Genomic DNA, 27215 nt, shown 5'->3' with positions numbered 1-27215 from the left:
CCCCCCCACCCCCCGAAAGCGGGCGGCGGCGGGCCTAGGCCTGAGGGGTGGGGGGAGGGGCAGGAGCGCCCGGCCCCCCGCGGAGGGGGGTGCTGCGTGCAGAGGCGGGGGCGGCGGGCCGAGGGGTACGTGGATGGGGCGCGCCTCGCCTGCCCCCGCTCTGACTCGTGTCCCTTTCTCGGACGCAGCGGCAGCACCACCATCACCTTCCTTCGTTGCTGCGCCCCCGGGGTCCGAGAGCCATGTCGGAGGGAGTGGACCTGATTGATATCTACGCAGATGAGGAGTTCAACCAGGTGAGGAGGCGGCAGCGCCCAGACCCCAGCCCCGGCCAGGGGGGAGGGGCTTCCCGGGAGGAGGGAGGGGGCCCAGCCCGCGGGTTTCTGAGCCTTTGGCTGAGTGTGAGGGGCTAATCATGTCCGGGCACACGAGGACACCCTGGCAGGTGCCCCGAGGAGTGGCCCCACGGCTGCGCCCTCCCCGGGGGATGGGAAAACCCAGCGGGAACTTGCAGCCTTTGTAACACCGGGATGGGGAGGCGGGGCTGGGAGAGGGATTTCATAAAAGACCTCTGCCGAACTGGGATGGCTTCTGAGAAGACTGGCAGTAAGTTCAAGCGGGACCTCGCTGCCCAGTTGCCCCATCCTGTGCTTCTGGGCCACACAACCTCGACTGAAACCTTGGAGGGTTTCCTTGTCTCCCAGAAGGGTCCTCCGGTGATAGAACTGGGAACTCTAATCCTGCTCTTAAAATCCATGGACCAGTCTGCCAGCTAAAATTGTATTTCATTGTGTCCTGCCCGTATCCCATCAGGAACAACTCTGTTTTGGCCTGAGCTGGCCCTGGCTTCACACCTCACCTCCATGTTATGTGGTCAAGCCTAGACTGCTTAGAATTCTGAGAAACCTCTCTTAACTCACCTGGAAAGTGGTAACAATGATAACCCACCTTTGCAGAGTCCTTAAGTCCTTTTCCAAGAATCTTAGAGATCTCTGCTAGGATCTGTTTGGGGGGGGGGGCAGTGAGGCCGTTATACCCAGCTTTGCAGAAATGTGATTTTGTTACTCCCGGCAGTTTCAGCTGTGGAGTCATTCCTTCCATTGTTGTGTTTCAAAGTCTAAGGAGGGCTAGGGACCCGAAGGGGAGAGGGGCAGAGAAAGTTGGGGCCAGCTCCTTGAAGGTAATTGTGGAGAATGGCAGGACTCTGTTGAGAAATGCTTCTAAATCCTTGCCACTCCCATTTTTAACTTGTCCTCAGCAAAATGATTATCTCTCCCAGGTTAATGTCCTTCACAGGCAAAGAAGGCAATAATGACTTTTTCCTCCTTTTTCAAAAATACCTAGAACACAAATGAGAAAAGTAGGGTCATGTGGAAGGGAAAATTTATTGATTGGGTGGTCTAATACTCAGTTTATAGATAAGTGACTAAGCTAAAGTCCCTAGATTCCAGATCCAGTTAGTAGTCATTCCAGTCTACGATGGAGCAGTCCAAAGCTGTACTTTTACAGAACTTACTCATGTCTGTTAATGCAAAATAAGGCACAGAATAAATTCAGGTCAGTGCTGAGAAGAACTAGCCCAAAAGGACTCATCCAGGGAGTAAACTGAGGCTCAGATGAATGAATTTAGACAATGTCTCATAACAAGTCAGTGGCAGAAATGAGACAGGCCATTTCCTGATGCTGTTGCTTTCCTATCTCTTCAAAGCCTTCAGTCAGACTGTCAAAGAGGATGGCAGGAAAGGAAGAAGGTTTTTTTTTTTTAATTCCACATGATAAAAACAATCTCCATTTCCCCTGTTAAGTGGGTACCATATGTACTTCTTCATGTACTACTTGTTCAGAAAGTTGGAATTTTCTAGGTAGAAGGGGTCTTAGAAATCATCTATTCCAATCATTTGAAGAAATTAAAATATAAGTTTGCTCAGTCTCACCTAAATATAAAGTAGTCCAGCCAGTCTTTGGCCAGGCCTTGGGACTCTAAATGGGGCTCTTTTACTTGGTTTGATTCTGTACTAAATTGCCTATAACCTGAAGGGGCTCTTTTCTAGCTCTCCCAGAGACCAGAGGTAATTGTGGGGAGCCTCAACAATAGCCATGTCAAGCTGGCAACATTTAGTACTGGGCAAGTGGAGCCAGATGGGGTTGTGGTGGTCATCTCCTTGAAAGAATGTTGATTGTATTTGACTACTGTTGATTTTGAAGGAGGAAGGGCAAACTAATTCATTTGCTCAACTCATTTTCTTGTCATCTGGACCTGCTGAAGAAGGAATATAAACTCTTAATGAACTCCTATTAGAGATGGGGTTGGATTGAAGACAGCCACAGAGTAGACTAAAAGTAGATTGGTGTTCATGAAGTATTATAAGCTGGCTGAGGCCCAAGAAACCCATTCAACTATCAGTCTAAATAGAAAAATAAAGCTTGATGTTATTCTATGACCAGTTCATGTAAATCATGCTGTGGCTGCCATCCTACAAGTGTACTTTGAAATCCTGGTTTTTTCAGAGACTTTTTGAGAGAAATTTGGAGTCCCATCAGTTCCCTTGACCTAGAGATACGTGCTAGAAGAGCTGTGATATTCTCTGGTGAGCGGGTCTCCAGTTAAGTGGCCTTGGTTGGCTGCTTTGTTGAACCATGTGTCCTTTCAATCCTCCTTTAAGACTTGGATTGTAGGTGCCCAAGTTCCTTGCCAGCAAGAGACCGTTATAAACCTGGTCCTTGGAAAGAAGCTACGCTTTTTCAGCTCTGTTTCCTGTAGTTGTAGCAATTGGACCATACTTAGTTATTTCTTTAAGATCCTTAAGTAAACAAGAAATGAAAGCTTCTGGTAGGCCTTATCCTACTACTGCTCCTAGAGGACAGTCTCAGGAGTGTGGGCTGGAGGCCTGTGTTCATTTGGTCATCAACACATAATTTCCTCATAAAGACTGCTTGTTTCTTTTATTACCCCTAAACCCTTACTTTCCCAGTTACAACTGTGAGGCAAAAGGGCAAAGGTGCCCAGGGTCACATAGCTAGGAAGTTTCCAAGGTCAGATTTGAATCCAGAACCTTTTGGCTCTATCTATGGAGCCATTTGGCTGCCCCATGACTGCTTGTTTTCATCTTGGGTACCTTTCTGTAGTAGCTACTGCTCTATTATGTTTATTGTCACGTGGCATGTTTCTGGGTCATAGATGTGGCTATTGAGTCCTCATGTAGAAGGAATGTCATCCTCTAGCTGCAGAGGTGGGGGAAGGGAACAACATTTATGAAATGCCTACTATGTACTAGGCACTGATTGATCCATGGAAGGGAAGAACTGAAGCCCTGGATGAGAGATCAGACTGTACCTGTGGTAGAATGTAAGCCTCATGAGAGCAGGGATTACTGCATTATTTTGAATTCATAGCCCCCTACACACACACACACACACACACACACACACACACACACACACACACACAGTAAATGCCATCTGGTTGACGCTAAAGTAGTACTACCCACAACCATGTGGGTAAGTTACCTTTTTATCATGTTAGACAAAGCAATTATAATTTTTGTTTTGTTTTTAAACCTAGGAACATTCTTAAGGTTTGTGATGTTGGGCCTATATGCTGCTCTATGGAAAACTAAACAGCTCATTTGGCCACAACCAGCCACTCCCATGTTTCCATTCATGTTGTCCTTGTACCTGCTGTCATCTTTCTCCCCATGTCTTCATATGCTTACCTGACTTGGGTGTAAGGTCTCAAGCTACAGTCTTGACCATCTGAAATATGTTCTTCCTGGATTGTTTTTTGCCTCATTGAATCCCCATCTTGTCCCATTACCCAAATGGATAATCTTTTGATTTTTATTTTGTACTCCCTTTTTAATTTTATGTTGCCTTGTTCTGTTAGTTGGACTACATGCTTGGCAATTGTCTTTTTTTTTTTTTTTAACCCTTAACTTCTGTGTATTGGCTCCTAGGTGGAAGAGTGGTAAGGGTGGGCAATGGGGGTCAAGTGACTTGCCTAGGGTCACTCAGCTGGGAAGTGTCTGAGGCTGGATTTGAACCTAGGACCTCCTGTCTCTAGGCTTGACTCTCAATCCACTGAGCTACCCAGCTGCCCCCTGGACTACATACGTGGAAGAGCATTTTGAACTGTATTTCTGTAGTATAAGAAACAAGACTATGGAATGCATTTTGCCCATCTCCTCAGTCTATAAATGTTACCCAAGAGTGAATGTCTTTCCATTTTATAATACAGAAAACCACTGAAGAACCAGAGAGAGGAGGTCTTTGAAAGTCACAGTAAACCTGTGATGGAAAGTAAGAGAAATCAAAATACTGAAAAAAGGGGATTTGAATTTGGTTGTAATTGGCTCCTTTGGGCCTTGCTAGGATTTGACGGACTCATCTGTCTGGTTTTTTAAATGAATGCTGTCTTAGATTTGTATGTCACCTTTACTTTCACCTAGACCTTTCCTTCTTCCCTCCCTCAAGCCATCCCTCTTAACAGACTAACAAAGAAGAGGTAGTTCAGTAAAATTAACCAGTATATTAGGAAGGTAGTATGGGGGAATAGTGAATGGGAGAAGCTATGGTGCTGGATTAAAATCCTCTGATTCGTACAAGAAGGAGTTTAGGCAACTCTGTTGTTTGTAAAAACATGGGGGGTTTGGACTACATGGCCTCAGATTTCTTCCATTGCTAGACTTCTGATCATATGATCAGGCCCCTTCCCTCAATTTCTAGAACAGAAAGGTAAGAGGTGCATATTCTCATCCCCTTTCTGGGCCAAGCTTGGTTAGGATTCCCCCTCTCCCTCATTTATGTTGTCGATGTATATATTTTCCTGATTTTTGTCATTTTGCATTAATTAATACAAGTTTTCCCATGCTCAGAACTCTTTAAAGTGTAGTAAAATTATATTTATTAGATGTCACAGTTCTGTCATTCCCTGATTGATGGGAGATCTACTTGTTTGCAGGTTTTTTTCAATCATAAAAAAAGTTTTGTTGTGAATATTTGAGCATTTATAGGACTTTTTGTCTTTGGACTCTTTTACATAGCAGTGAGATCTTTGAGCATGGGTTTATTGGACACTTTGGGCTTAATTCCAAACAGCTTTTCTTGATAGCTGAGCCAAATAATACCTTCTCCAACAGTGTGGTAGTGAGCATGCTTTCCTTCACCCCTTCCAACACTGGCTCTTTCCTCCTTTTGTCAAGAACCATTATTAGGAGACACTACCTGTACCTATTCTGAATGGAGTTGTAGTAGAGAATTGGTAGAGTTTGACAAGGGATGTGACTGAGGCATATCATTTATCCCACTTGTAAAAGGTAACGTGGGGGAGCGTCCCCCAAACACTTAGCACATAACTGAGGCATGTGGTATGGAGCGCAGGGCTGTTGGATCATTGTTACGTTGCCTTCTCCTCATGGTTCTGCAAGACCTTCTTGGCTCTGACCCTGAAGGCGAAATAACAAGAATTGGTTTCTTTCCAGTAGCATGAATAATGGTGCCAGCTTCAGGGAAATCCTGTACTGCTTTGCTTGGTTATTTTCTAGATTCAGCTATGCCACAGGGTAGGTCAGGTTTTCCAGATTTTCTTATGTATGCCCTTCTAATAAAAAAGACCTTTATAATAGGTTCTAGTCTAGGTGTTAGTGTTCTCCTCTGATTGCAGCATTGCCAAGCATCTGCTTTCTCAGCTCATTGGAGGGTGTCTATTTCAAAAGTGCTTCCGGTGTCCATGTAAAATGCTGGGTCCAAATAGCCTGAAAGGGAGAGCTTAAGAGAGAGCCTGGAGCAGAGGCATCCTCTGTTACTCTGCAGCCTTGGAGTGTTTGTGCTCTATTTTAACATGCCAATATCTGTTGATTGTTGGAGAGATCTTTGATGTGAACTTTAAGTTGTCTCTAATTTATTTGAAATGTGCTTTCTTATTTATTAGCCTGCTAGAAGCCAATGATTCCTAATTACTTTGGAATTGTTGCATACTACGGAAATTGCCTTGTATAGTGTAACTGTCCCACCCATCCCCCCCAAGAGCTCAGAATTGTATTGGATACCTAATGTAATTAATTCAGGATTTTCATAATGTATTTTTGAGAATTTTATGACATAGCATGAGAAATCTTTTGGAGATGGGCAAACATAGGTTTTAGAATCACCTATTTAAGCATTATGTTTAGAAAGAGCTGCCTACAATTGGACTACTGTAAGTAGTATTTTCCTTTCATTCCTTTGCCTTAATTGAAGATACATTTCATACTTGTAGTGTACTCACTTCTTTTCACTACCACTAACCGTACTTGCTATGCATTAAGAGATTTTTTAACTTGTATTAGTTCAGTTAAGTTAGTGACATAGTTGAGGTTGGAGGTATAAATCTTCTCACATTTGTACCCTGGAATAGAAGGCGCCTGTCTTACATAGGAAAGTCAGTTTTATAATTTGTCCTAAACAGTCTTTCTGAGAGCTTGCTTAACATGAGGGAAAATTAAACTAAAGGAAATGAAGCAGGAGAAACAGATTTGAGAATGAATCCTCTTATTGAGGCTTGTTCAGCATAGGTTTAAAGAACTCAAATTCCTTTGAAGGTTGGGGCTGTGTCTTTGGATCTCCTAGGCCCACATACTTGGGGAGATGCTTCATTTTTGAGTAGATGAATGAAGTGCCAACCACCCCATTTTGAGCATGGAGTTCTTCAGCAGCTGCTTGAGTTATGGTTTCTGCTTGTCTGCCCCACAGGGCTGGTGACTTCCCCATTTGGGGAACTCACTCGATCCACCCCTCATCCCCTAGGACCCAGAGTTCAGTAATGCTGATCAGATTGACCTGTATGATGACGTACTGGCTGCTAGCTCGCAGCCATCTGATGACCGAAGTAGCAGTGCCGAGCCACCGCCTCCTATCCGACAGGAGCAGTCTCCCAAGCCCAACAGCAAGTCGCCGGCGATCCTGTACACCTACAGTGGGCTGCGGAATAAGCGGGCTGCAGTCTACGTGGGCAGCTTCTCCTGGGTGAGCCTGAATAGCCAGCAGTGAGCAGGGTGGCCATGGGACAGACTAGCGCCTTCTAGAGCTACCTTGAGGTTGGTCTTGGAAGTGTGCAATCTTCAGAGTCTACTCTCATTTGATCTTGAGGTCTGAGAGTGGGGTCAGTTGGATCAGCCTCTGGGCGGAAAATCCTCAGGACTTGAATGGTGCTGGAGAAAGCAGTCATTTAATGGGTGCAGCTATTTCTGTCACTGTTGCAGCCCCTGACCCCGGGGCTTTATGTCTAGCAGGGTCATCTCTGGGACGCGCTTTCAGTGAACACCTTGAACTCTTCTTGGTGGTCATTAGATGGTCCTGTGATTATGGTGGGTGACGGGGATCAAAGGCCCTCGTAGCTCTAGTACGATCTGGGTAGGTGGTGACTCTTGTTCTGCAAAAGTCGTTTCTCTTTGGTTTGGGCTGGTGGGGGGAGGCATGGCCACAGGATCTCTTTCCCGTCCTCGGGGAAGAGTTCCTGGCTCTGGTACATTCTTGGTATTCAGAACAGGAATTTCCAGGTTTTGCAATAACCATTCTTTGAACTTATGATTGTTAGCCAAGGCATCCTGGAGGCCTAGGCCAATGGTGAATTGGGTGGTAAATTGGGCTCTTGTGTCCTTCATTTCTAGAGGGGGGAAGGGAGTAGGACGAGTGAGGGTTTGAGATGAGGGTTTAAAGGACACCTGCCTTGAGTGAAACAAAACTGGTTTGGGGTCTCCTAGGGATATTCACTACCTGGGGCCATGGTGGTGATTAAAGAGTTGTGGTTTCAGGAAAGGGGACTTTTGGAAAACCTCTGGAGATTCTAGTCTTTGACTTTTCTTTTCTACTTTACTGGTCCCAGTGGACAACAGACCAACAGCTGATCCAAATCATCCGTTCTGTGGGAGTCTATGATGTTGTGGAGCTAAAATTTGCAGAGAATCGCGCTAATGGCCAGTCCAAAGGGTAAGAACAAAATAGGGGAATTTCTCTTCAAGATGCCTGCCCCATCTTTGTCATTTGGGATCATGAGGCAAAGTAGAAAGTAGGCATTAATGGAGCCCTGCTCCACCCAGCAACAGCCATCCACCCCGACCCCCTCCCCAGGCCATTTTGTAGTTTGAGCATTGAGCAATAAAGGAAGTTTCTTTCAGTATCATAGAGATGGGAAGAACATAGGCCAAAGCCCTTTGGGGACTTCTTTCTATTTATTAATGGTTAATTCAGGTGGTTGTTACCTCGTTTCCTTTCTTCCATGCCCTTCCCCAAGGTATGCTGAGGTGGTGGTAGCCTCTGAGAATTCTGTCCACAAACTGTTGGAGCTTCTGCCAGGCAAGATTCTCAATGGGGAGAAGGTGGATGTGAGGCTGGCCACCAGGCAGAACTTGTCACAGTTTGAGGCGCAGGCTCGGAAACGTGAGTGCGTCCGAGTCCCAAGAGGGGGTACGTGGAGATGGTCTGTATGGAGGGGGGGTGGGAAAAGGGAGGGCTTTGATACCACGATGTGGGACTAGCCTGCAGCGTGAGGGAGGTTGGGTGGGGGTGAATGGAATCTGGGAAGAAGGTGAGAGCCCCTTTACCAGTGAGGTGTGTCCCCCAACTTAGACCAGGTCAGCTTGTGCCCCTCCCTGTATCTAGCCAGCCGCTCAGCATGCCATAGTAAAAGGAGCATTGGACTGGGAGTTGGGAGAGCTGGCTGCTAGTCCTAACTCTTGCACCAAAACAAGCCGCGGGCTTTTGGGCCTCAGTTTCCTCATCTGTAAAATGAGTGACTTGGACAAGATGGCCCTTAAAAGTCCCTCCAGCTGTGAAATTCTCTAGTTCTGAGAATAAATATATATTGGATGGACTTCATTGTACCCATCCTGCATTGTAATGTAGGAATAGTTTAGTTATGAGTTGAATATGCTTTCCTATTTGTCTTTGGGAGCAGCCACCCAGAATGTAATTTCCATTAAGTAAGCTGTAATGTTGGAAGTTGTGCTGTGTCCAAAGGGTATGTTGAAAGTCAAGCCAGTGCTGTTGTAGTGGCAAATCCAGCAGAAGGGTGGCCTGCGTGGAGAGCTAGAGAATGGGCACTGAGTGGTGTTTCTCCAGCCTTGTCCAGGGGGTAGGGAACCCTGTTGGCCAACCTAAGTAGTCTGGTCTGCTTGGCAGGTCTAGCCCAATAGTGGAAAAGGGGCATCAGGCTTCTCAAGCATGATGCCAGGATCCCTTAAGTTCATCTGATTCTGTACTCACCAAGCAACCTTCTGATCTTAATTTGGTTTCCCAAATAGGCTCTCCTACTGGGAAGAGAATGCGCTGACCAGCCGACACAAGTATTCCGGTCCGCTTGGCAGTTATATTTCTCATTGTAAATTAATAAATTGGCATTCTGGTTTATGAATCAGTCTCTTGTGAGTTTGGTTAGCGTGAATCAATCCCCCAGGGTCCGATCACCCCTGGGTGAACTGATAAAATCGAGTTTCTGAACCTGCAAAAGCTGAGGACCAGACCTGGACTGTGGTATCCTCATCAAGGTGCAGCCACCCTTCAAGGCCCAGCCTGAAACAGCTTACTTAACCTTATTTAACCACAGTCCCATGACATCTGAAGGTCACTGGGTGTTTCTGCTGTTTAGGCACTACCTGCAAAGTCCAGCCCTGCATTGGGGCTCCTCCCCCAAGTACAAGGATGGCCCCCTCACTGTTCTGTAGGAATTCCTCTCCTCTGATTCATCTTTTTTGATTCCTAGGGTCTCAGCCCCATGTGCACTGGGTTGTGGTCACTCTACTTTCTTGGCCACTTAAACAAGTCTCTCTGATTTGAGAGCCTTTTCCCGACTTGCTAGTTTAAAATGCCTCACTCTGAAGGAACAGGCCTGCACCTCTTTTCTTGGGGGACTCTCTTGACTGAGATGTTGGGGTGATGCAGCAGTGTTGTCTTTCTGCTGCCTCTTCCGGTTTGGCCTCTGTGATTCCTTTAAACACAGCCAGAGGTGTAGGTGCTGCATAAAATGGGACAGCTACTCTTGGGACCTATGGAAAGCTTAGGCACAAATTAAAACGCCTAGGTTGGAAAATTATTGCTAGTGAGGCTGTTAATCCTCAGGAAGGGCACATTGATCATTTTTCTTCAGGCTTAGAGGCTATCAGGAGAACTGTGAAGAAACAGGGTCTTTGGATGTGTTTATAGAGTGTGAAACGGTCATCTACTTGGAAGTGTAGGGACCACTGAGTCAGTGGGGTGTGGTACAGCTGAAGGAATAGGAAGACTGGTCAGGTGGGGGGACTTTGAACCCCACTCATCAGGCTTCCAGATTGCCTGGTTGGAAGATGCTATAGGTTTCTTGTGAAGAGCATTGTTAGCAAGACCTGCTTCCTCCAGGTGTCTGGCTCTACTCTGGAGCAGGACTGGAGAACAACGTCTTCAGATGGAGGCTACTGAGAGGAATGCTTTTCCCTTAAGGAAACAGTTTTTTGGAATAGCTCTTGGGCAAGGCAGTAGATCGGGATGCTCTGACCTTTCATAGTTGTGGAGGCACAGAATGAGCCTGTAGGTTCCATCAGCTCTAGGGCATGTTCTGTGTGCAAGTGCTCAGTCCTTTCTCTTGGTGTTGGCACAGCCCCTCAACAGAGAATCTCAGGACGCTATCTCCCCACCATCCCCTAAATCTCCCAACTAACTTCACCCCTTCTTGGTTTGTTCCTCTGGCCTTCCTGTTCACGCACCCAGCCCTTTCCAAGCACAATTGCCATTGGGCTCCCTCCCTTTCCAGTTTTGCAATGGCAAACAGACATTTGTAGATATGCGTTGAGGGCGGAAGGATGAGGGCTTGGTCTGGAGACCATGAGTTCTTGTGTTGCCCTAGTTTCACTGAGTGATAATGAGTAGATCTTACCCTTATTTCTCATTTCGGCCTTCCCTTCTTGAGGGAGGTGTGTGATGATGCTTCTGTGGAATCTTTGGAAGTCTCAGATAAATGAGTGATTCTGGAAGCATGACCCCTGTCCCCAGGAAAGACCCGACAGATAAACAGGGTAGCAGCGATAGGGATGATTTCTTCTCCCTGAGCCTGTGGCTTCACTAAATTGTGCCTTGTGGGCCTCCTTTGCCAAGGCTATCAAGGGTGCAGGAGTTCATGTTTCCCCCACATTGTAGACACCTTAGTCAGATGTGTCCTTCACTAGATCGAGATGGTGCAGGGGTTGTGTCTGGTGCTTGGGGCAGTAACACTAGCTCTGTTTTGCTTCGTAGGAGTACCACCACGTGCCCACTCCCGAGATTCTAGTGATTCTGCTGATGGACGGGCCACTCCCACTGAGAACCTTGTGCCCCCGCCCCCCCGTGTGGACAAGCCCCCCAGTGTGCTGCCCTACTTCAGCCGCCCTCCCTCAGCTCTTCCCCTGATGGGTCTGCCCCCACCCCCTATCCCACCTCCACCTCCTCTCTCCTCGGGCTTTGGGGTCCCTCCTCCGCCTCCTGGTATCCATTACCAGCATCTCATGCCCCCACCTCCCCGACTGCCTCCCCACCTGGCTGTGCCTCCTCCTGGGGCCATTCCACCTGCCCTGCACCTCAACCCCGCCTTCTTCCCCCCACCAAATGCTGCAGTGGGGCCTCCGCCAGATGCTTACATCAAGGCCTCTGCACCCTATAACCACCATGGCAGGTAAGGACTGCCCTGTTCCCTTCTAGAGAGTTGGGCTAGATGAAGGGGAGTCAGTGTGTGAAGTATCTTCTCTCTGCCTGTGCTGAAGAGGAGGGTTTCTCCGAGCACGCGACCCTCGCCTTTTCCTGCATCTCTGCCAGAAGAGTGCTTAGACCCAAGAAAGTGTGCCCTGTCTGTCGCCTTGCTGTTGGATTGCCCTTCAGTGGGGCTTTTCTTGTCTGCTTGGCCCAGGCCCTGTCCTCATTGTTCACCCTGATGGACTTGACTAAATTCAGTTCCATAAGCGCTGGCTGCCCAGCCCTGGTAGATAGGTGCTGGGTGGTGGGGGAAGGTGTGGGTGTGGATTTGGGGTTTACGGTGCCAGCCTGTCCTCAAGGAGGCTGTGATGTGTTTGAGGAGATGACACGTGAAGGAGGAGAGGTCAGTGCAACATCATACCCAATAAAGTGCCCTGCTGTACGGTACAGATCTAAGTGCCACGGGCGGTCAGGGATGGTGTTGTCTCCGTGCAGCCGAGAGCTGGGCCCCCCGCCCCCGACGGTGTGTGAAGCCGAGTTCGAGGAGATCATGAATAGGAACAGAGCGATCTCCAGCAGTGCCATTTCCAAAGCTGTCTCTGGGGCCAGTGCAGGTAACTGCTTTTGCCTTTGCTTCCATCCCCTGACTTTTCCCCTCAGCCTCTTCTTGGGGGCGGGACTATTCTGGGTCACACATCCCTCCTGGAGTGGGACAGACAATTTTGGGGGAAATGGTTTGCTTTTCAGGCTCATATCCTGTAGTGTTTGGGGAAGGTGATTTTTGGTTTTTGTATGCTGGAAGTTCTTCCCAAATTCACTTTTGTACACTGGCCCAGTCCATAATCAATCCACCTTTGGACCTGGGACAGAATGTTCCATGCGCCATTTCAATTCCGGGCTGGGCTATAGAAAGATGTTTCTGCCTTGTAAACTTCTGCCTTGAACAAGGGACCTCCTGAAGTGGGCAGAGATGACGTGACCTAGATCAGATTTGCCATTCTGATGTAGACCCGGAGTATTACGAGGGAATGCTTTGACTGGCCTGGCTTTGACGGCTTGATCACAATTTCAGAGTCCCAGTCTGGACTTGAGGTAAAGGCGACTGATGCCACAGAACATGCTGGGCCATCTTAACTGCTACAGCTCTGTTGGGGCTAGCCTGGTGACTCTTCATGCCTCAGGGTCAACCAGGAGCCAGGGTTGGGAGAAGGCCTGGGCCCTGGGACTCCCTGGGCTGATGCTGAGCCCAAGTGGGGGACCAGGCAGTCCCAGGCTCGATTGCTAGTCTCATTGCTGCCTCATGGTGTGACTCGGGGCAAGTACATGCCCCACAAATGGTAGGCATTTATGAAACAAATGTTCATGTGTTGGCGTGCCTTTCTTATTCTATGCTAGATCTAGGGCTTTGGGCAAATTTGACAAAGCTGGGGTGCCCAGAAGAACATAGGGCTGGAAACATTAGCATCATCCTTCCAGGGATGGTCTTTTCCTCATCCTGGGCTACGAAGCCTAAAATACTCCAGAGGGCTATTTAGTGGTTTTCTTTCCCACCTGCTAATGTGGGTTAGAGGCAGGAAAAGTAGGCCTATATATTCCTCTCCTGATTTTTTTTCCTTAAAAAAAATCTTCTTTTACATTTGATTAAATCTTTATCTGATTTTTCTTGATCTCCTGCTGTATTTCTTTACCATTATTGTATCTCCCAGAATCTGGTCTTTCCTTTTCTCTTGTACAACTACCTTCAAGTCCTCATTTCTGTTCCCTCAGAATATCCTCAAGACCTTATTATTCTCAATGGACTCTGTCCTTGGACTCTTTCCTTCTTTACCTTGCTTTCTGTCCCAAAGTGTCCTGGTAAAGGCCAAGTCCTTGGCTCCCTGAGCGTGAATCCTGTGTTAGCCAGGGCCAGGTGAGAGCTGTGGATGGCCACATGCCTTGTCAGGAAGTGCTGAGGCACACATGGACACACCTCTGCTTTGGCTTGTCTTCCGTCTTCCTCCCTCTCTTGGTCCAGTTTGCTTCCGTTGCTCTCCTACTCATTCTTGGCCTTTCCTACCCATCCCGCATCAGGGGATTATAGTGACGCTATTGAGACGCTCCTCACAGCCATTGCTGTCATCAAACAATCCCGGGTCGCCAACGACGAACGTTGCCGTGTGCTCATCTCCTCCCTTAAGGACTGTCTTCATGGCATCGAAGCCAAGTCCTACAGCGTGGGTGCCGGCGGGAGCTCTTCCAGGTGAGTTCCTGATTGGTCTGCTGGTCTACCAGCCCTAATAGCCCTCTCCTAGGGATCGGTGAGGGGGGAAGTCACGACTGTAAGCCCTGACCTCTCTAGGACGAGTTCAGGAAGATGGAGGAAGTCAGAAGGTTTTTTATTATTAATCATCTTAGGTTATGGTGCTAGCTAGGTGATACAAAGGTAGCTCTGTTAAGAAAAGGAGTTTCAGTTTGTGTAGGCTCGATAATCTGACCTAAATGGAGATCATAGAATAGGGGAATATAGTCATGCTAATACAAACGGCAACACCAAAAAATTTGTTCTTGAGCACCTTGAAGAGAGAATACCATTGAGCCCCTCTGGAGAACCCTGAAGGAAGAATCTTTTCCAACAGGAAAAGACACCGGTCCCGTGAGCGATCACCTAGCCGGTCCCGTGAGAGCAGCCGGAGGCACCGGGACCTGCTCCATAATGAGGATAGGCACGAGGATTATTTTCAAGAAAGGAATCGGGAGCATGAGAGACACCGGGACAGAGAACGGGACCGGCACCACTGAGAAAGGTGAGACTGGCTCCACTCTGGCCACATTTCTTTGGGGGCCTCTGCTGATGCAAACCCTGAGCATCATCTGCCCAGCCTGTGATGAGCCTGCCCTTGGGCTGGCTCTGAAGGTGGTAGGGAGTTATATAGGCGAAGCCTACTTCTTCCCTGCTACAACCTCTTGGGACTGTCTGCTCTTTCCCCCCATCACGGTTTGAGTTAGGAAGCCAGGAAGAAAGGAAGCAAATCCAGGTCTAATCTTTCCACCCTCTGTGATGGGTCATGTTGATCTGTAGCATGCCAGATGAATGACTTTTGAAAACTGGGCCTAGATATGAAGGAAAGTGGAGGGGGAGTGGGGGAGGGATCATTTTATAGAAGAATGACAAGCATCTGTTTTCCACTTCTAGTACAGATTGAGAGAGGAGAGGACCTTCAAGATTGCAGCAGGAAGGATTTAGGTTAGATCAGGGGAATACCTGCTCTCATAGAGGATTCCTAAAACTCAGCAAGTTATCCAAGAAGATTATTGACCGCTTCCGTTGAGGTCTTTAAAAATAAGTTTCATTCCAATTTATTTTTGCTGGCCTGGGTTTACTCTGCTTTAAGCCAAGCATGAGTTGCTGTGAGGGTACTTCAGGATTCCTTCCCAGCTGTATGATTAGAGACTTGAAAGGCCAAACGTGTTTTTTCCACTATTTTCCAGAACAGTGCAAAGCCACCCAGAGATATGGGTGTCAGGATTTGTTTTCTCTTCCCTTTTGGCCAGTTTCTGACTTGGAAAAAGACCAGAGCTGAGGGGACAGTGAGGTTGGAGGAGAAAGGGGTCAAGGTAGTGGTGATCACAGTAGAGAGAAGAAATGGAATATATATATTGAAATAAATGAAATATATATATCGGTAGAGAGCAGGTGTGTGTGTGGGGGGTGTGTGAGTGTTTTGCTTGCTTTGAGAGAGGATGTGACTTTAGGAAATGTCATTACCTTGCTTAATGACAAGAGATACTCAGGAGGGTCACCACTGGCACTTTGATGTCCTAGTAACATTTGAGTACTGTGATTTGTTGTGTTTGGCATTAGGAAAGTCAACACCTCCAATGCATTTCTGACCTGACTTCTGCTTTGAAAGCTTCCTTTTCTTGCTCCAGAAGGAGTAGTAGTGGTGGATGGCTCTGATGCTAGGTTAGATCTTGTACAATGGCTCCAGGAACCTTTTTAGAGTTGGGAGTTTGCCACTGAGGGAAATTTGAGGGCAAGTTTTCACCCAGGTCATGTCTCCAAGATAAACTGAGGAATGATCTCCTGACCTTTCTAGGCATACCTCTTGAATTGACACTAAGCCCTCTCCTTTCTTAGAAGTAAGCGCCAGATTCTCTCTCTTTGGTGTGAGCACTGCCCTGCTTATAACAAGATGCTTTGAATGGAATTCATGCACCAGTTTGGTTTTCAGTCTATTGTGATAGAGTTGTGTACATTGCCCTGTGCTGTCTCCTCTGTGCACTGCTGGCAGCCGGGCATGTCCTTGGGAGCTGGCTGCCTTAGGCCAGAGAATAGAAAAATTGTTCTGGTCTCCAAAGCTGCCTCAGCTTCAGGAGCTGGTGTAGGTCGCTGGATGTCAGCCATCATACCTGCTCCAGAGATATCCATTGATCAGGAGAATAGAGTATACCGGTTGCAGCCTAGATAGGCCACCGGGCATCACTGGGCCTCATTTCCTCTGTCTATAAGATGGAGACTAATTCTTCCTGTGTCTCTAAAGGACAAGGCTCTATTGTAGATTTGTAGGATTTAGAGCTAGAAGGCTCCTTGGAGATCTAGGCTAACCAAGGAAGCAATTTGTCCAACCCAGGTCTTGGGCTTCAAATTGAGAGCTCTTGGCACGTGTTGATTGAGGGAATAATTTAAAATCTAGTAAATTGGTTAGTAAGAACCACTATTCAACTAATGCAGTACAGATTAAGCCTCTACTGTATAGGGCTTTGACCTTGTCAAAGAATGATTTGTGTTCAATGACTTTTTAAAAAGTGCTTTAGTTCTATGCAGAAAATGGGAGTAAACAATGTGGCCTCTTTGATTTTTAGGCATTTAGGCTATGAGGCTGAATTACTATTCATTGTTGTTTGATGACTGTTAAATCACAAAGTGCTTGAAATTAAATTTGTCATAGGTCTATGGTCAGGTTTTCTGCAGTCCTGTTAAGTGTCTGGGCCAGCCTTGAACTTACATTTTTCCCTTCATAGGGAGGAAGGGAGTGAGATACTCCATTTTCTTTGGATTGGCATAATGACTGGGGAAACAAATCAGTTTCCTTCCCCCTCTCAGAATGACTTGGGTCAAAAACCAGATAATGGCCAACTTTTAAACCTTGATAAAGCTACTGATGCAGAGACTCTTAAAATTCTTGGTGGCTGCTGTGTTGTGAGCCAGGCTCCAGGATGATTGTGTACCCCTTCTCCTTCCCAGAGAAGTTTGTCCCTGATCCTACCCCTGCCTCCCATGCGAACACTATCTTAAGCTCTGTGACCTCCCATCCCCATTGGAAGATGTTGGTCTGAGCAGGTGATCCTGACTTTGGAAAAGGAGGGCAGGTGGACACCAAGAGAGTGTCACAGCCTTCTCTCTCGCAGGTCTTTTAACCCTTTTCCACTTTGGGGCCCTACATGCAGGATTCCCATCCCAAGAATCTTTGGCCTTTAGCCTCTGTCGGAAATTCAGTCTTATTCTATGTACCAAACCACACCACAAGGTAGTGAAAGGTAGGTTTAGAAGGAAGCCCTTTCTCATTTCCTTTGGAACCCAGGGGTATTCCACAGGGAGTATTCAATGTGTGGTGGTTTTTTTTGTTTTTTTGTTTTGTTTTTGTTTTTTGGTCGCTTGAGGATGATCTAAGGCTATCTGGGGGTAGGGCTTGATTCTGATATTTGACCGGTTATTCATGGATATAGTATTCTCATTCCTATTCTCATTCGCACCCTTTTGTCTCGAGGAAAGCAGAATTTCTTGTACACAATCCAGTCTGATCAAAGCAGAGGGTGTTTGGATTCTTTTCTTTCTTTGTTACCTCACCTAACTGCTGGGTGCCTCTGCTCATGGATTTTTCATTAAACACTTTGGGACCCCTTAGAAGTCATTTAGTCCTAGCCCCACATTTCACAGAGGAGGAAACAGGTCAGACAGGGCCAGTGACTTCTTGAAGTTCCTTTCAGGTGATCAGTGTCAGAACCCGGATTCCCACTCAGTTCCCCAGGCCTGCTGTCAGAAAAATTGTGCACAGTGAATTGGGCAGCCTTCTGAAGCCATGAGAGCTCATCTTGTCAGAGGTCTTCAGGGAGAGACTGACTAACCAACCACTCACTCACTATATGTGGGGGCTTCTCACCAGGTTCAGGACTAGATTGGCTACTGAGGTCCCTTCCTTCCTGTGGCTTCTCAGTTCAGCCTTCTTTCCTTGGCACCTTGGCAGGAGAATATGTGTGTTTTGAAACATTTGCTCATTCTTTTAGCATTGTGGGGGGACACTCAAGCCTTTATTGAATTCTTTACCTAGAGGCTAAGTAGTCAGCCTCTTGGGGGATTACCTGCAGCCTCCAGTGCTGGCCAGAACTCTGCTTCTGAGTGAATAGAATGGGGACCTCCCACCCCTGCTCCCACAGATAGCCCCCTTTCCAAGGAGCTGTCACGGACTAGCCCAGAGTTTAATGGGTGTGGTGCTCATTGGTGCTGTTTGGCCTTCAAACAACTTTAGTTCTGTTGCTACTTGTGTCCATTCTGGGCTGTAACTCAGGAGATTTTTGTACTCCCAAGTAGCCCTTGGCCCTTGTTTTCCATTCTGATTTGAAAATGTCTTTGCGTTTTCCCTACCTAAGAATAGACTTTGTGATTGACCTACATATAGAACCCAACCTCCCAAGCTGGTGGCATCATCCTTCTTTGAGCGGGGAGTGTCTGTCACCCATAAGGTGCCTACATAGTGCTTGGAGTTCCCATTCTAAATCTCTTGCTCTCTCTTCCCAGTTATTGTCCTTCAGGGTAAACTTTCGAACCTGATTAAGTTTTTAGATGCTGCTACTCCAAGACAAGCCAGCAAGCAGCTGTCCTGCTCTCAGCTGGGCAGAGGAGAGGACTCCCATGGCCATTTTTTCTTCTCATCTGTCCAGGCTGGAGCCAGTTCTCTGCTTGTCTTTTCCTCCATCCCCACCTGAGCTTACTGGGAGAGCTGGTATTTGTATAACAGCAGTCTTTGAAGATTTCCATGATACTTCACATCCATTATTTCATTTGATCTTATTATCAGCAACTCTGCTGATCTCTTCTGGTTTCTTTCTTCATAGCCAAGCCAGGCCCTTTTCTCTTTCTCCTTCATTATACGGAATTATGTTCTCTCCCACTTGCCATAGCATCCTTTGGCCTCATAGATATCTTCCTGACTTAGAAAATGCTGGTGTAATCCAGATAATCCCTGGATAATCAAATATAAATCTCTAACTTGTATTTTTTCTCCCTCCCCCCTTCTGCTGTTCTCATTGCAGGAGTCTGGTTGGAAGTAAATGTTTTTTTTAATGGACTTGCATCTCCTCACCTCGATCAGGACTAAAGGACGGAGGCCGCTCCACCCCCTCCCCCTCCCCCAAGCCCCCAATTCCCTCCAGACACCCAGGGAACACCCGCTGCCCCACCAGACCGAAGAGAGCTTGGCAGCCCTCCCTAGCCCTACCCAGGCCCTGGCATGACCCCTGCTTGCCTAGGGAAAGGGCTGAAAGACTTGGTGGGGTTGGGAGGGGTAAGAGAACAGAAAGGGAAGAATGTAGAATGTATCTGGGGCCCATGATCCACAATGCTTGGGACTCCACAAGAACGGTGCTTTCCTTGTCCATGGAAACTTGGGAGGTTCTTATTCTCTAGGAGCAGCTTGAGGTAGATGGGAAAGCCTCTCCAAAACCCACAGGAAGAGAGTTGATCCTCTTTGTGGAGAGGAGTGGTACACTGGGATGCCAGGGCCCTGCTATGCTAGCACTAGCCTCCCTCCCTCCCAGGGCCCCAAGTGTCCACTTCTCCCTACACACACATACACACACACACACTGCAGCTGTGCCCTCTCAGGAGGAACCATAGGAAGAAACATTATCTGTGAAAGGCCACGTCTGCCCTAACTTGCTCTGCCTTCCTCTCTTGTTAACGGTTTATCCTGCTGAATCTCCCAGGGAAGGCCTGAGGCCTTCATTGCTCCCAGTGGCCCCTGGAGAAACAAGGGCCCTATCAATGTCTCAGTGCACTCAGCCCACCAGGCCTTTCTCTGTTAGGTGACCCGGCATCCTCTACCTGCTTTGCTTGCTCGCTGCTCATGAAATAACAATAGGCACTCTTCCCCCTGAGCCCTTACCCCCTCCCCCCACCCCGGAGAGGGTTGCTTCCTTGTTTTAGAGGAAGGCACAGCAACTGGGAATGGAGTACATCCCCACCTGGGAAGCTGTGCCCCCCGGGGGACAAAGGGGGAGGAGTCACCGTCAAAGAAAGGGTGACCCAGTCACTGACCATTTCTCAAGGCTTTTCCTCCTCAAAGTTGTAAGCATGCACCTTACATCAGGTTGCTAACTGCTGTAGCCTGGTTCTAGACATTTGAAATTGTACCCTTGATGTCTTGCCACCCTTTTGCTGCTGGCAGACTGGCCTCCCTCTTAACCCTCCAGGAAAGTACTTATCCCAAAGGGACAAGAAGGAAATAGAGCCTAGCTTGCATCTGCTATATTCTGAGCTCCATGGACTGCCATTCTGATGGCCCAACTCCTCCAGAAGCAGAGCAACGAATCTGCTGTTCCCATAGAATCCCAATTGTGGTGGGCAGGGCTCTCCACCCCGGCTGGTTGTTCCATGGGTTGGGGTTACCTACACACCACCTACAGGGCATCCAGCATCTAGAGAGAATAACCTGAGACTCGAGGGGTCTCAGAAGGGCCACCTTTAAGCAGAGGGGAGGCCTTTCACGGCTCTTGGCAAGTTTCTAACAGACTTCGGTCAGGCACTGAGTGATTTCCCCAGGGTCAGAGGCACATTCCCTTGGGATAGAGGGAAGGGGTGGTGGCTTTCTCTCCTGTCTCCCCAACCCCACCCCTACTTCCTCTAAGGAGCCCGGCATCCCCAGCCGGCGAGTGTTAAGTGACGTACGTACGTGCTTCTCCCAGAGAGCAGCTCCGGGTGTCTTTTTAAAATGTAGAGAAAACCGAAATGAGGTGACAGTTGTTTGAGGAAGAAACCATAAAATACAGAAATTCGTTTGCCCGGAGAGAGTTTGTGGTTTTTTTTTTTTTTTTTTTTTTACTTAATGACACACTTTTTAGTTTTATTTCCAGATAGCAAAAGAAAAATACCCGAGGGAAAAAGAAAGGCAAAGGCCAAGGCCCCCGTCCCCCTGTTGTCGGTGATTCGATTTGTTTGTCTCTTTCTGATAGGTTGGAAATTGTGTAATAAACTTGATGACGCTGTCAATCTTTTATACCGCATTGGACGCTTCTTTCTTCCTTTTGTGACAAAAGATTTGAAATTATAAGTGGGCCAAGAGCCATTTTATAGAACCTGCATTGGAGAGATGGGTCTTGAGCTTTCAGCTTGGGTCTGGCTTTGGGAGGGAGGCTCGGCAGAAGAGTGTGATTCTTCTCTTAACCAGGCTTCAGGTGTGAATTGGCAGGTCCTTCCTCTGCCCGAAGGCCCATGGAAAGCTGCTCCCTGGTACCTTTCTTGAGCACGCAGGAAAACAATGTAGAAGATTTTGCTGAATCGAGGGCTAGGCTCTCTCCTAAGCCAGAAGCACTTTTCACTGATAACAGGTGCAATACTGAAAAAGGCACATAGAAGCTGGTGTCCCGGGATGGTTCCAGGGGCATCCCTCATCTGGATTTGGGTAAGGAGGTGGGATGACCAGAACACTTGAGATTGGGGAGATGAAATGAAGGAAACGGGGCAAGGGAAGATGAGACCATCGACAAGTATGCAACCTTCTGAGTAGCTACTTGTGATGCTACTAAATTTAAGGGGGAAAACAGGTGGGGAGAGCACTGCAGGGCTGGCTTCATAGGGATTTATGGGTTAGGCTGGAATCCCAATTCCCAAATCTTTTGGCTTCCTGGCTGTGGTTGGGCTGGAATGGGTGAACTTGCTAAGGGGTCAAAGTATCTAAATGTCTCAAAACTGCCTTTTATGGGCAGAACCTAACTTTACCCTTCCCCAAAACAATTTAAACTGAGAAACTGAAATAGTAGGAATCAGCATTTTACAGCTGAAAGGGACTTGGGGAGATTCACTCCCAAGCCCACTCATTTTACAGATGAGAAAACTGAGAGGGACATGGGTAGTAAATGTAAAAGCAGAAATTGGGTCTTCCAAATCCAAATTAAGCATTCTGCCTCTTCCTCCCCCTGCTTCCCGTGATAGAATGGAAAGCAGGCTTTGCTTTCCCATTTGCTAATGTGCAAATCACGACGTCTGACCTTCCCTTAGCTGTAAAATGACAAGAGTTTGGACCACGTGATCTCTTAAGGTCTCTTTGCTGTTCCAGCATGTCTGATCCCATCAATCATTTCAGTATCAATTTACAACTGAGACAGATTAGAGAAATGCTATTGGAAAAGCCCTTTGGTGTCATCCGTGCAAGTAGGGGATTGAACTTCATCTGAGAATCCCTGGAGTGAATTGGGGAGCCCATAGAAAGTGGATCACTTCTGCTTAGAGGCAGGTGATTGCCTCAGAGGATGTTAGGAGAATCAGCAGGTCAGGATATCCTAAGACTTAGAATTCACAGATGGACGTCTGTGTGAACTGGGTTTGTCAGTCTGCCATTTTTTTTAGGACCGCAGTGGCAGTATACGAGTCAAATGACAATTCCAGTGGTCAAGTCCAGTCTCACTCCAGGCTGGTGAACTGGTTTCGCCCAAACATGAATAGAATTTCAAAAGCCAGCACCAGGCGATACTGTGGGAGGAGCAACAACGTCACACCTTCAAGTACCAGAAATCCTCCAGTCCAGCAGAAGGCAGGTTTGGGAGACGTGTGATTCAGTGCAGTCCTCAGCACAATAGGCCTCTAGAAAGTGACATGTAACAAGTTTGGAGGTTTATAGTAGAGCAGGGATAGGGAAGGATCATCAATCAGAGCTAAAAGAGACCCTATCTGAGGCCATTTTAGAGATGAGTAAACTAAGGGACAGAGGGGCCATGATTTGCTGAAAGCCTCACAGCCTAGCCTATTAAGGCCTCAGGATTTTGTCAAGAAAGGAAGAAGGAGCTGGCAATTATCAACTAAAGAGGAATATAAGGCAGACGTGACTATACACAGAAGAACCATTGGGGGACAGGTAAATGGACTACAAGTGATGCTGAGCACTCGGTGCTGACCCTGCTCCTGAGCTCCCTCTCAGCCCCCACCCTTCGCCTGTCTCTGCCTTAGGGTTCTTTCTTTTAATCTTTTATTTTCAGCCTTAAATTGATACTTGGTATTGGTTTCCAGACAGAAGAGCAGTAAGGACTAGGCAATGGGAGTTAGTGACTTGCCCAGGGTAGCTGGGAAGTTCCTGAGGCCAGATTGGAATCCAATACTTCCCATCTCTGGGCCTGACTCTCCATCCATTGAGCCACCTAGCTGCCCTCATCTTAGTTTTCCTCATCTTTAAATCAGGGATAAACTACTGTCCAGCTAAAGAGACTCCCCACAGGATGGAATGAAATGGCCAACTTCAGCCTGATGTTTTGAGAAGGCTCTTGGGGACTGATTTAGCTGATCAGGCCACAGCCTTGTGAGGGGACAATCAGGTCCTCTTGCTGACACCTCCTGCTGCTGCTGTAGGCTTCCTGAAGGTGGCCTGTTAAATCCCTCTTCTGTGTGAAGCACTCACCCAGGGTTGCCTTTGGACTTTGGGCAGGGAACAGTGCCAGAAGGAAAAGGCTGCAGCCCCCACAAGAGAAAATAAATATTTATTGCAAAATAGTGTTTGTTCCAAGACGTAGTGTAGAAAAATAACGTCCCAAGCTAGCTGTTGTCAGTGCCTGGTCCCTTCTTATGCTCATTCCCTTTGAGGAATGAATGGGATGAAGTCTTGGTTGGGGGTTAGCTGAGGAAACAGCCATGTGAAACAGGTCCACGGTGCTTTTGTGGGGCACAGAGCCTGAGCACCACATGTGTATGGGTGCGCACACACGCGCACACACAGACAGACACACGACAGAAGTGGGGCCTGCTGACACAATCCAAACCCAGGACCCTTGGTTGTGACAAACAGGAGCTCAGAGTGCACCTGGGCCTAGGAGAGGGTGACATGTGCCCAAGACTATCCTGAAGGAGATGGAGAACTCATCCTCTAGGCTGGTTTAGAAGATGCTGCCAGGACCAAGGCAAAGGGCCAGCCTCCCTGAGGGCACGTGCCTCTGGGACACCATGGGGCAGTCACCAAGGCTCTTGATGGGCAGGTCTCTTGTACTTCAAAAAGAATCCATGCTACGGGCAGGAAGAGACCACCGCAAGAGGTTAAAGACCAAAGAGAAGCAGCTGATCTCACCTATCCCTCCAAGATCTCCCTGCCACCCCTGGTGGGAAGAGAAGCCCCCTAGCCAGCCTCCTGGACCCTCCCAGAGGGGAGGCCCGACGTACCTGGAGAAGGTGCTGAGAGTAAGCACTTCGAGTATCACCTCTAAAGCACAGAAAAGGAGCAGGATGGTGCCCATCACAGCTTCAAGGCGAAGCACATAAGTCTGCAGCAGGAGGTAATAGGAAGCCATCATGGCTGACGGGAAGGTCAAGGCCAAGCTGATCCCAAGGGGCATCATCCTTTGACAGAGGTTTCCTTTTGTACCTGCCAAGGCACAGGTCCCACGGGGTCACCTCCAGCAAGGCCTGCCCTGATCTGGGAAGAAGGGACAGCCTCGGCAGGGGAGGTGGGGTCCGCCTTCACTTCCAACATTATCCAGGCTCATGGTGAAGGGAAGCTGGGCCCTGGGGGAGTCGCTACCTCCAAAAGGGGTTGGGAGGCTCAGTCCTGCCCACAGTCCAGGAGTGATCACAGCAGCATGATAACCCGAACCCCCAAACGTATATGAAGGGCCTTACGGAGGATGCCCCAGTGGCTGCACAGTGGAACAAACAGAGATGTTCCTCCAGCCCTCTGACCTTCCCCTGCGAAGGCCTGGGGCCAGGGGCCATTTCTGATTCAGGGGCCTCTGGGCTCCTTCTTGTCCTTCTCCACTGATTAAGCTGTCCTGGTAGGCTTGTCTTAGGGGAAACAGAGGCCACTTACCGAAGAAAATGCGGGTGATTTCGATTCCAAGGTACAGGAACAGCATCACCAGGTCAAGAATGAGGTTGGCTGTTGGGTAGGGTAACAGGAGCCCTGCCAGGGTCAAAGCCAAGCGTTGCAGGTGCCAAGGGGCAGGCCTAGGCAGGAGATGGTGCAGGGGCCCTCCCCTCTGTTCCCCAAGGAGTGGGGTGGGGGTTGTCAGCCCCATGCTACAGAGGGAGGGCCTGGGCCAGGTCACCCGGGCGGCGGGCTCTGGGAAAGCCTGTCCACCTCGTACCCAAGCTCCCTAATATGTGTTTAACTGGGGTCAAACGTCGCGCCCCCCCCCCCCCCCCAATTCTGGCCCATCAGGTTCTTAAAGCTAAAGAAGATCCGAGGGGGAGGGAATGACTGCCCTGGGGGCGGGGCTTGTTGCGGGCGCGGGGCGGGGGGCGCCGGCGCTCACCTTTGTACAAGAACGTGAAAAGCTCCAGCAGGAAGTAGGTGGCGCTGTACCAGCCATTGAGAAAGAAGAGGATCTCCAGAGAGACGGACGACAGCCGGCGGCCTGCAGGGGGAGGCCCCAGGGCGGTGGGCGGCCAGGCCGCGGGAACCCACCCCCACCCCGCGCTCCCCGCCTCAGGCCTATGGGCCAACCGAGGCCCGAGCGGGGATCCCCGAGTGCGGAGCCCCATTCATACACCTCGGGCAGCTCACCTCGCAGCGCCATCGCCACTCAGTCCCCATGGAAACTGCGGCCGCGGCAGCCAGGTGGCCTGCCGGAAGGGCGGGGCGGGGCCCGCCGGAAGGGCCGCTCTAGCAGGCAGGCACTGAGCATGCGCCGAGGCCAGCCGCGCAGGGCGGGGGCGGGGCCCTCTGCACTTCTAGGCGCCTTCGGCGTCTCCCCATGCCCTCCACCGGGTTCGCGTTTTTCTCCCTACGCCCACTCTGCCTTCCTTTTACCCGGGCTGACTGTGAGGCAGCAGCCACTGGTCCGCATCCGCGTCCGGACTCGAACTTGGGTCTCACTGACTCCGCCAGACGTCCCGAAGCAGCTTCTCCCCAGACCCTCCTCCTGCGCAGGACTCCTCCCTCTGAGACTCTCCGACCCCAGCCTCCCGATCCCAGCTTCTCCTCCCTTTCGAATCTCCGCTCCTAAGGTCCTGGGGTCCACTCTGACTCTCGCCTTCTACAGACCTTCAGCACCCCCTTCCACCCCACCTCCCCAGTGGGGAAGGGGAGAGATCAAGATGGCCTTCCCGGAGGAGGCAGCGCAGGGGCCAAGCCTGGAAGGACCTGAGAGCAGGTGCAGGGTGGCAGGTGGAAGATGCAGCCCAGCCCCCTGCAGAGGCACCGATCAACGTGGAGGAAGCTATGGAGTGGGTAGAGATGTCATTTGGAGTGCAGTGGGGTGCGTGATCCTTGTGGTCAGGCCCGAAACAAGGCTGCTAGCTCTGCCACCTGGGTGACCTTGGGCAAGTCATTTCCTCTGTGTGCCTCAGTGCACTGGTTGGTCAACCAAGACCCCTTTCACCTCTAGATCATGGGTCGTAGGCTCCTGTCACAAGCAGAATCTCTGGGAGTCAGCAGTAGATGTGAGGGACCTGGTGAGGGGACATTGCCCCTCCCTGGGCTAGCCCCTGGGGGCCCCTGACTCTTCCAGTCTGCACCAACCCTTCCTCCTCCTGTGACTACCCCAGAAAGAACCCAGAGACTGCTGGACTTGTCCCTTTTCTCCATGTCTCCCATGGGCTCTCCCCTGAGCTCCCATGCCCACCCTCCTCCCATCCTGTACTTCAGGAACCACAGTGGCTCCCTCTTACCTCCAGGATCATATAGAAATCCTGTTCCAGCATCTGAAGCCCTTTGACAGCCTTTACCCATCAGCCACAATGGCTTCTTGCTGTTCCTCTCCCTCCCCAAGAGGTGGCTGGTGCCCTCGGTCTGAGGTGGTCTCCTCTTAGCTCTGTATTCCCGACAGGTTATGGGGACCCCAAGATTGGCTACACGGGGATGGGAGCCCTTAAGGGCAGGGACTTGGTTGTTCACTGTCTTTTATCCCATTTAGAAGGACACAACACTTAATATTCATGTGTACCAAAAATACTGATTCAAGGTCGTCTTATTGTTTAATTAGGAATTGTCTTTCCAGGACTCCCTTTCCTTCTCACGTTCCCTCCTTATACTTTGAAGATAAAGTTGTGGGTCTAGTTTCCCCGGAACAGGGTTTGTGGAGGTGGGGTGAGTGCCAGGGAGGAGAATTTCACTCACATAGCTTTTATGTTTGTTCTTTTATTTTTTCTACTTCCAGTGATTATTAACTTTATAAAATATAATACATGGAGTTACTGGATGTTAATTTTAATCTCACATTGCCCAGCACTTTGCTCCTGAGGAGCTACTGAAAAGCATCCCTCCATTTTCTCCATGAAGAAGCTGAGACTTGGAATGGTTGGAAGCAGGCCCTGAAGCGGGCTCCTTCGAGGTCACCGAGGCCAGCCTCTTTTTGACCTTTCAAAGGAGGCGTGCAAA

The 27215-nt window shown here is 48.9% G+C and overlaps 2 protein-coding genes across 8 annotated transcripts; one reads left to right on the top strand and one right to left on the bottom strand.

Moving 5' to 3' along the window:
• Window positions 1-118: 118 nt before the first annotated feature.
• Window positions 119-20925, top strand: CPSF7 (cleavage and polyadenylation specific factor 7). Of its 4 annotated transcripts, none has more exons than XM_044682342.1 (9): window positions 119-296; window positions 6781-6999; window positions 7859-7962; window positions 8267-8412; window positions 11236-11650; window positions 12163-12281; window positions 13738-13906; window positions 14283-14450; window positions 18958-20925. In XM_044682342.1, the coding sequence occupies exons 1-8, from the start codon at window positions 243-245 to the stop codon at window positions 14443-14445; spliced, it is 1389 nt and encodes a 462-aa protein (XP_044538277.1). In that variant the 5' UTR covers window positions 119-242; the 3' UTR covers window positions 14446-14450; window positions 18958-20925. The 4 variants fall into 4 exon arrangements, with proteins under 4 accessions (XP_044538277.1, XP_044538274.1, XP_044538276.1 ...); XM_044682339.1 differs by having other exon boundaries at window positions 12118-12281; XM_044682341.1 differs by having other exon boundaries at window positions 8267-8439.
• Window positions 20926-20989: 64 nt separating this feature from the next.
• On the bottom strand, window positions 20990-25479 carry TMEM216 (transmembrane protein 216). Of its 4 annotated transcripts, XM_044682343.1 has the most exons (5): window positions 25401-25479; window positions 25150-25251; window positions 24705-24797; window positions 24062-24263; window positions 20990-21257 (listed from the first exon to the last, which is right to left on the bottom strand). In XM_044682343.1, exons 1-5 carry the CDS (start codon window positions 25411-25413, stop codon window positions 20990-20992), a joined length of 678 nt encoding a protein of 225 aa, XP_044538278.1. In that variant the 5' UTR covers window positions 25414-25479. The 4 variants fall into 4 exon arrangements, with proteins under 4 accessions (XP_044538278.1, XP_044538280.1, XP_044538279.1 ...); XM_044682345.1 differs by lacking the exon at window positions 20990-21257 and adding an exon at window positions 22075-22501 and having other exon boundaries at window positions 25150-25442; XM_044682344.1 differs by lacking the exon at window positions 20990-21257 and adding an exon at window positions 23383-23908 and having other exon boundaries at window positions 25150-25442.
• Between the last annotated feature and the right edge of the window lie 1736 nt (window positions 25480-27215).

This window comes from Gracilinanus agilis, chromosome 6 (genome assembly GCF_016433145.1).
Source record: "Gracilinanus agilis isolate LMUSP501 chromosome 6, AgileGrace, whole genome shotgun sequence".
In the NCBI taxonomy this organism is placed as follows: Eukaryota; Metazoa; Chordata; class Mammalia; order Didelphimorphia; family Didelphidae; genus Gracilinanus; species Gracilinanus agilis.
Note: the sequence above shows the minus strand (reverse complement) of the source record. Positions and strands in the feature narration are given on the sequence as shown.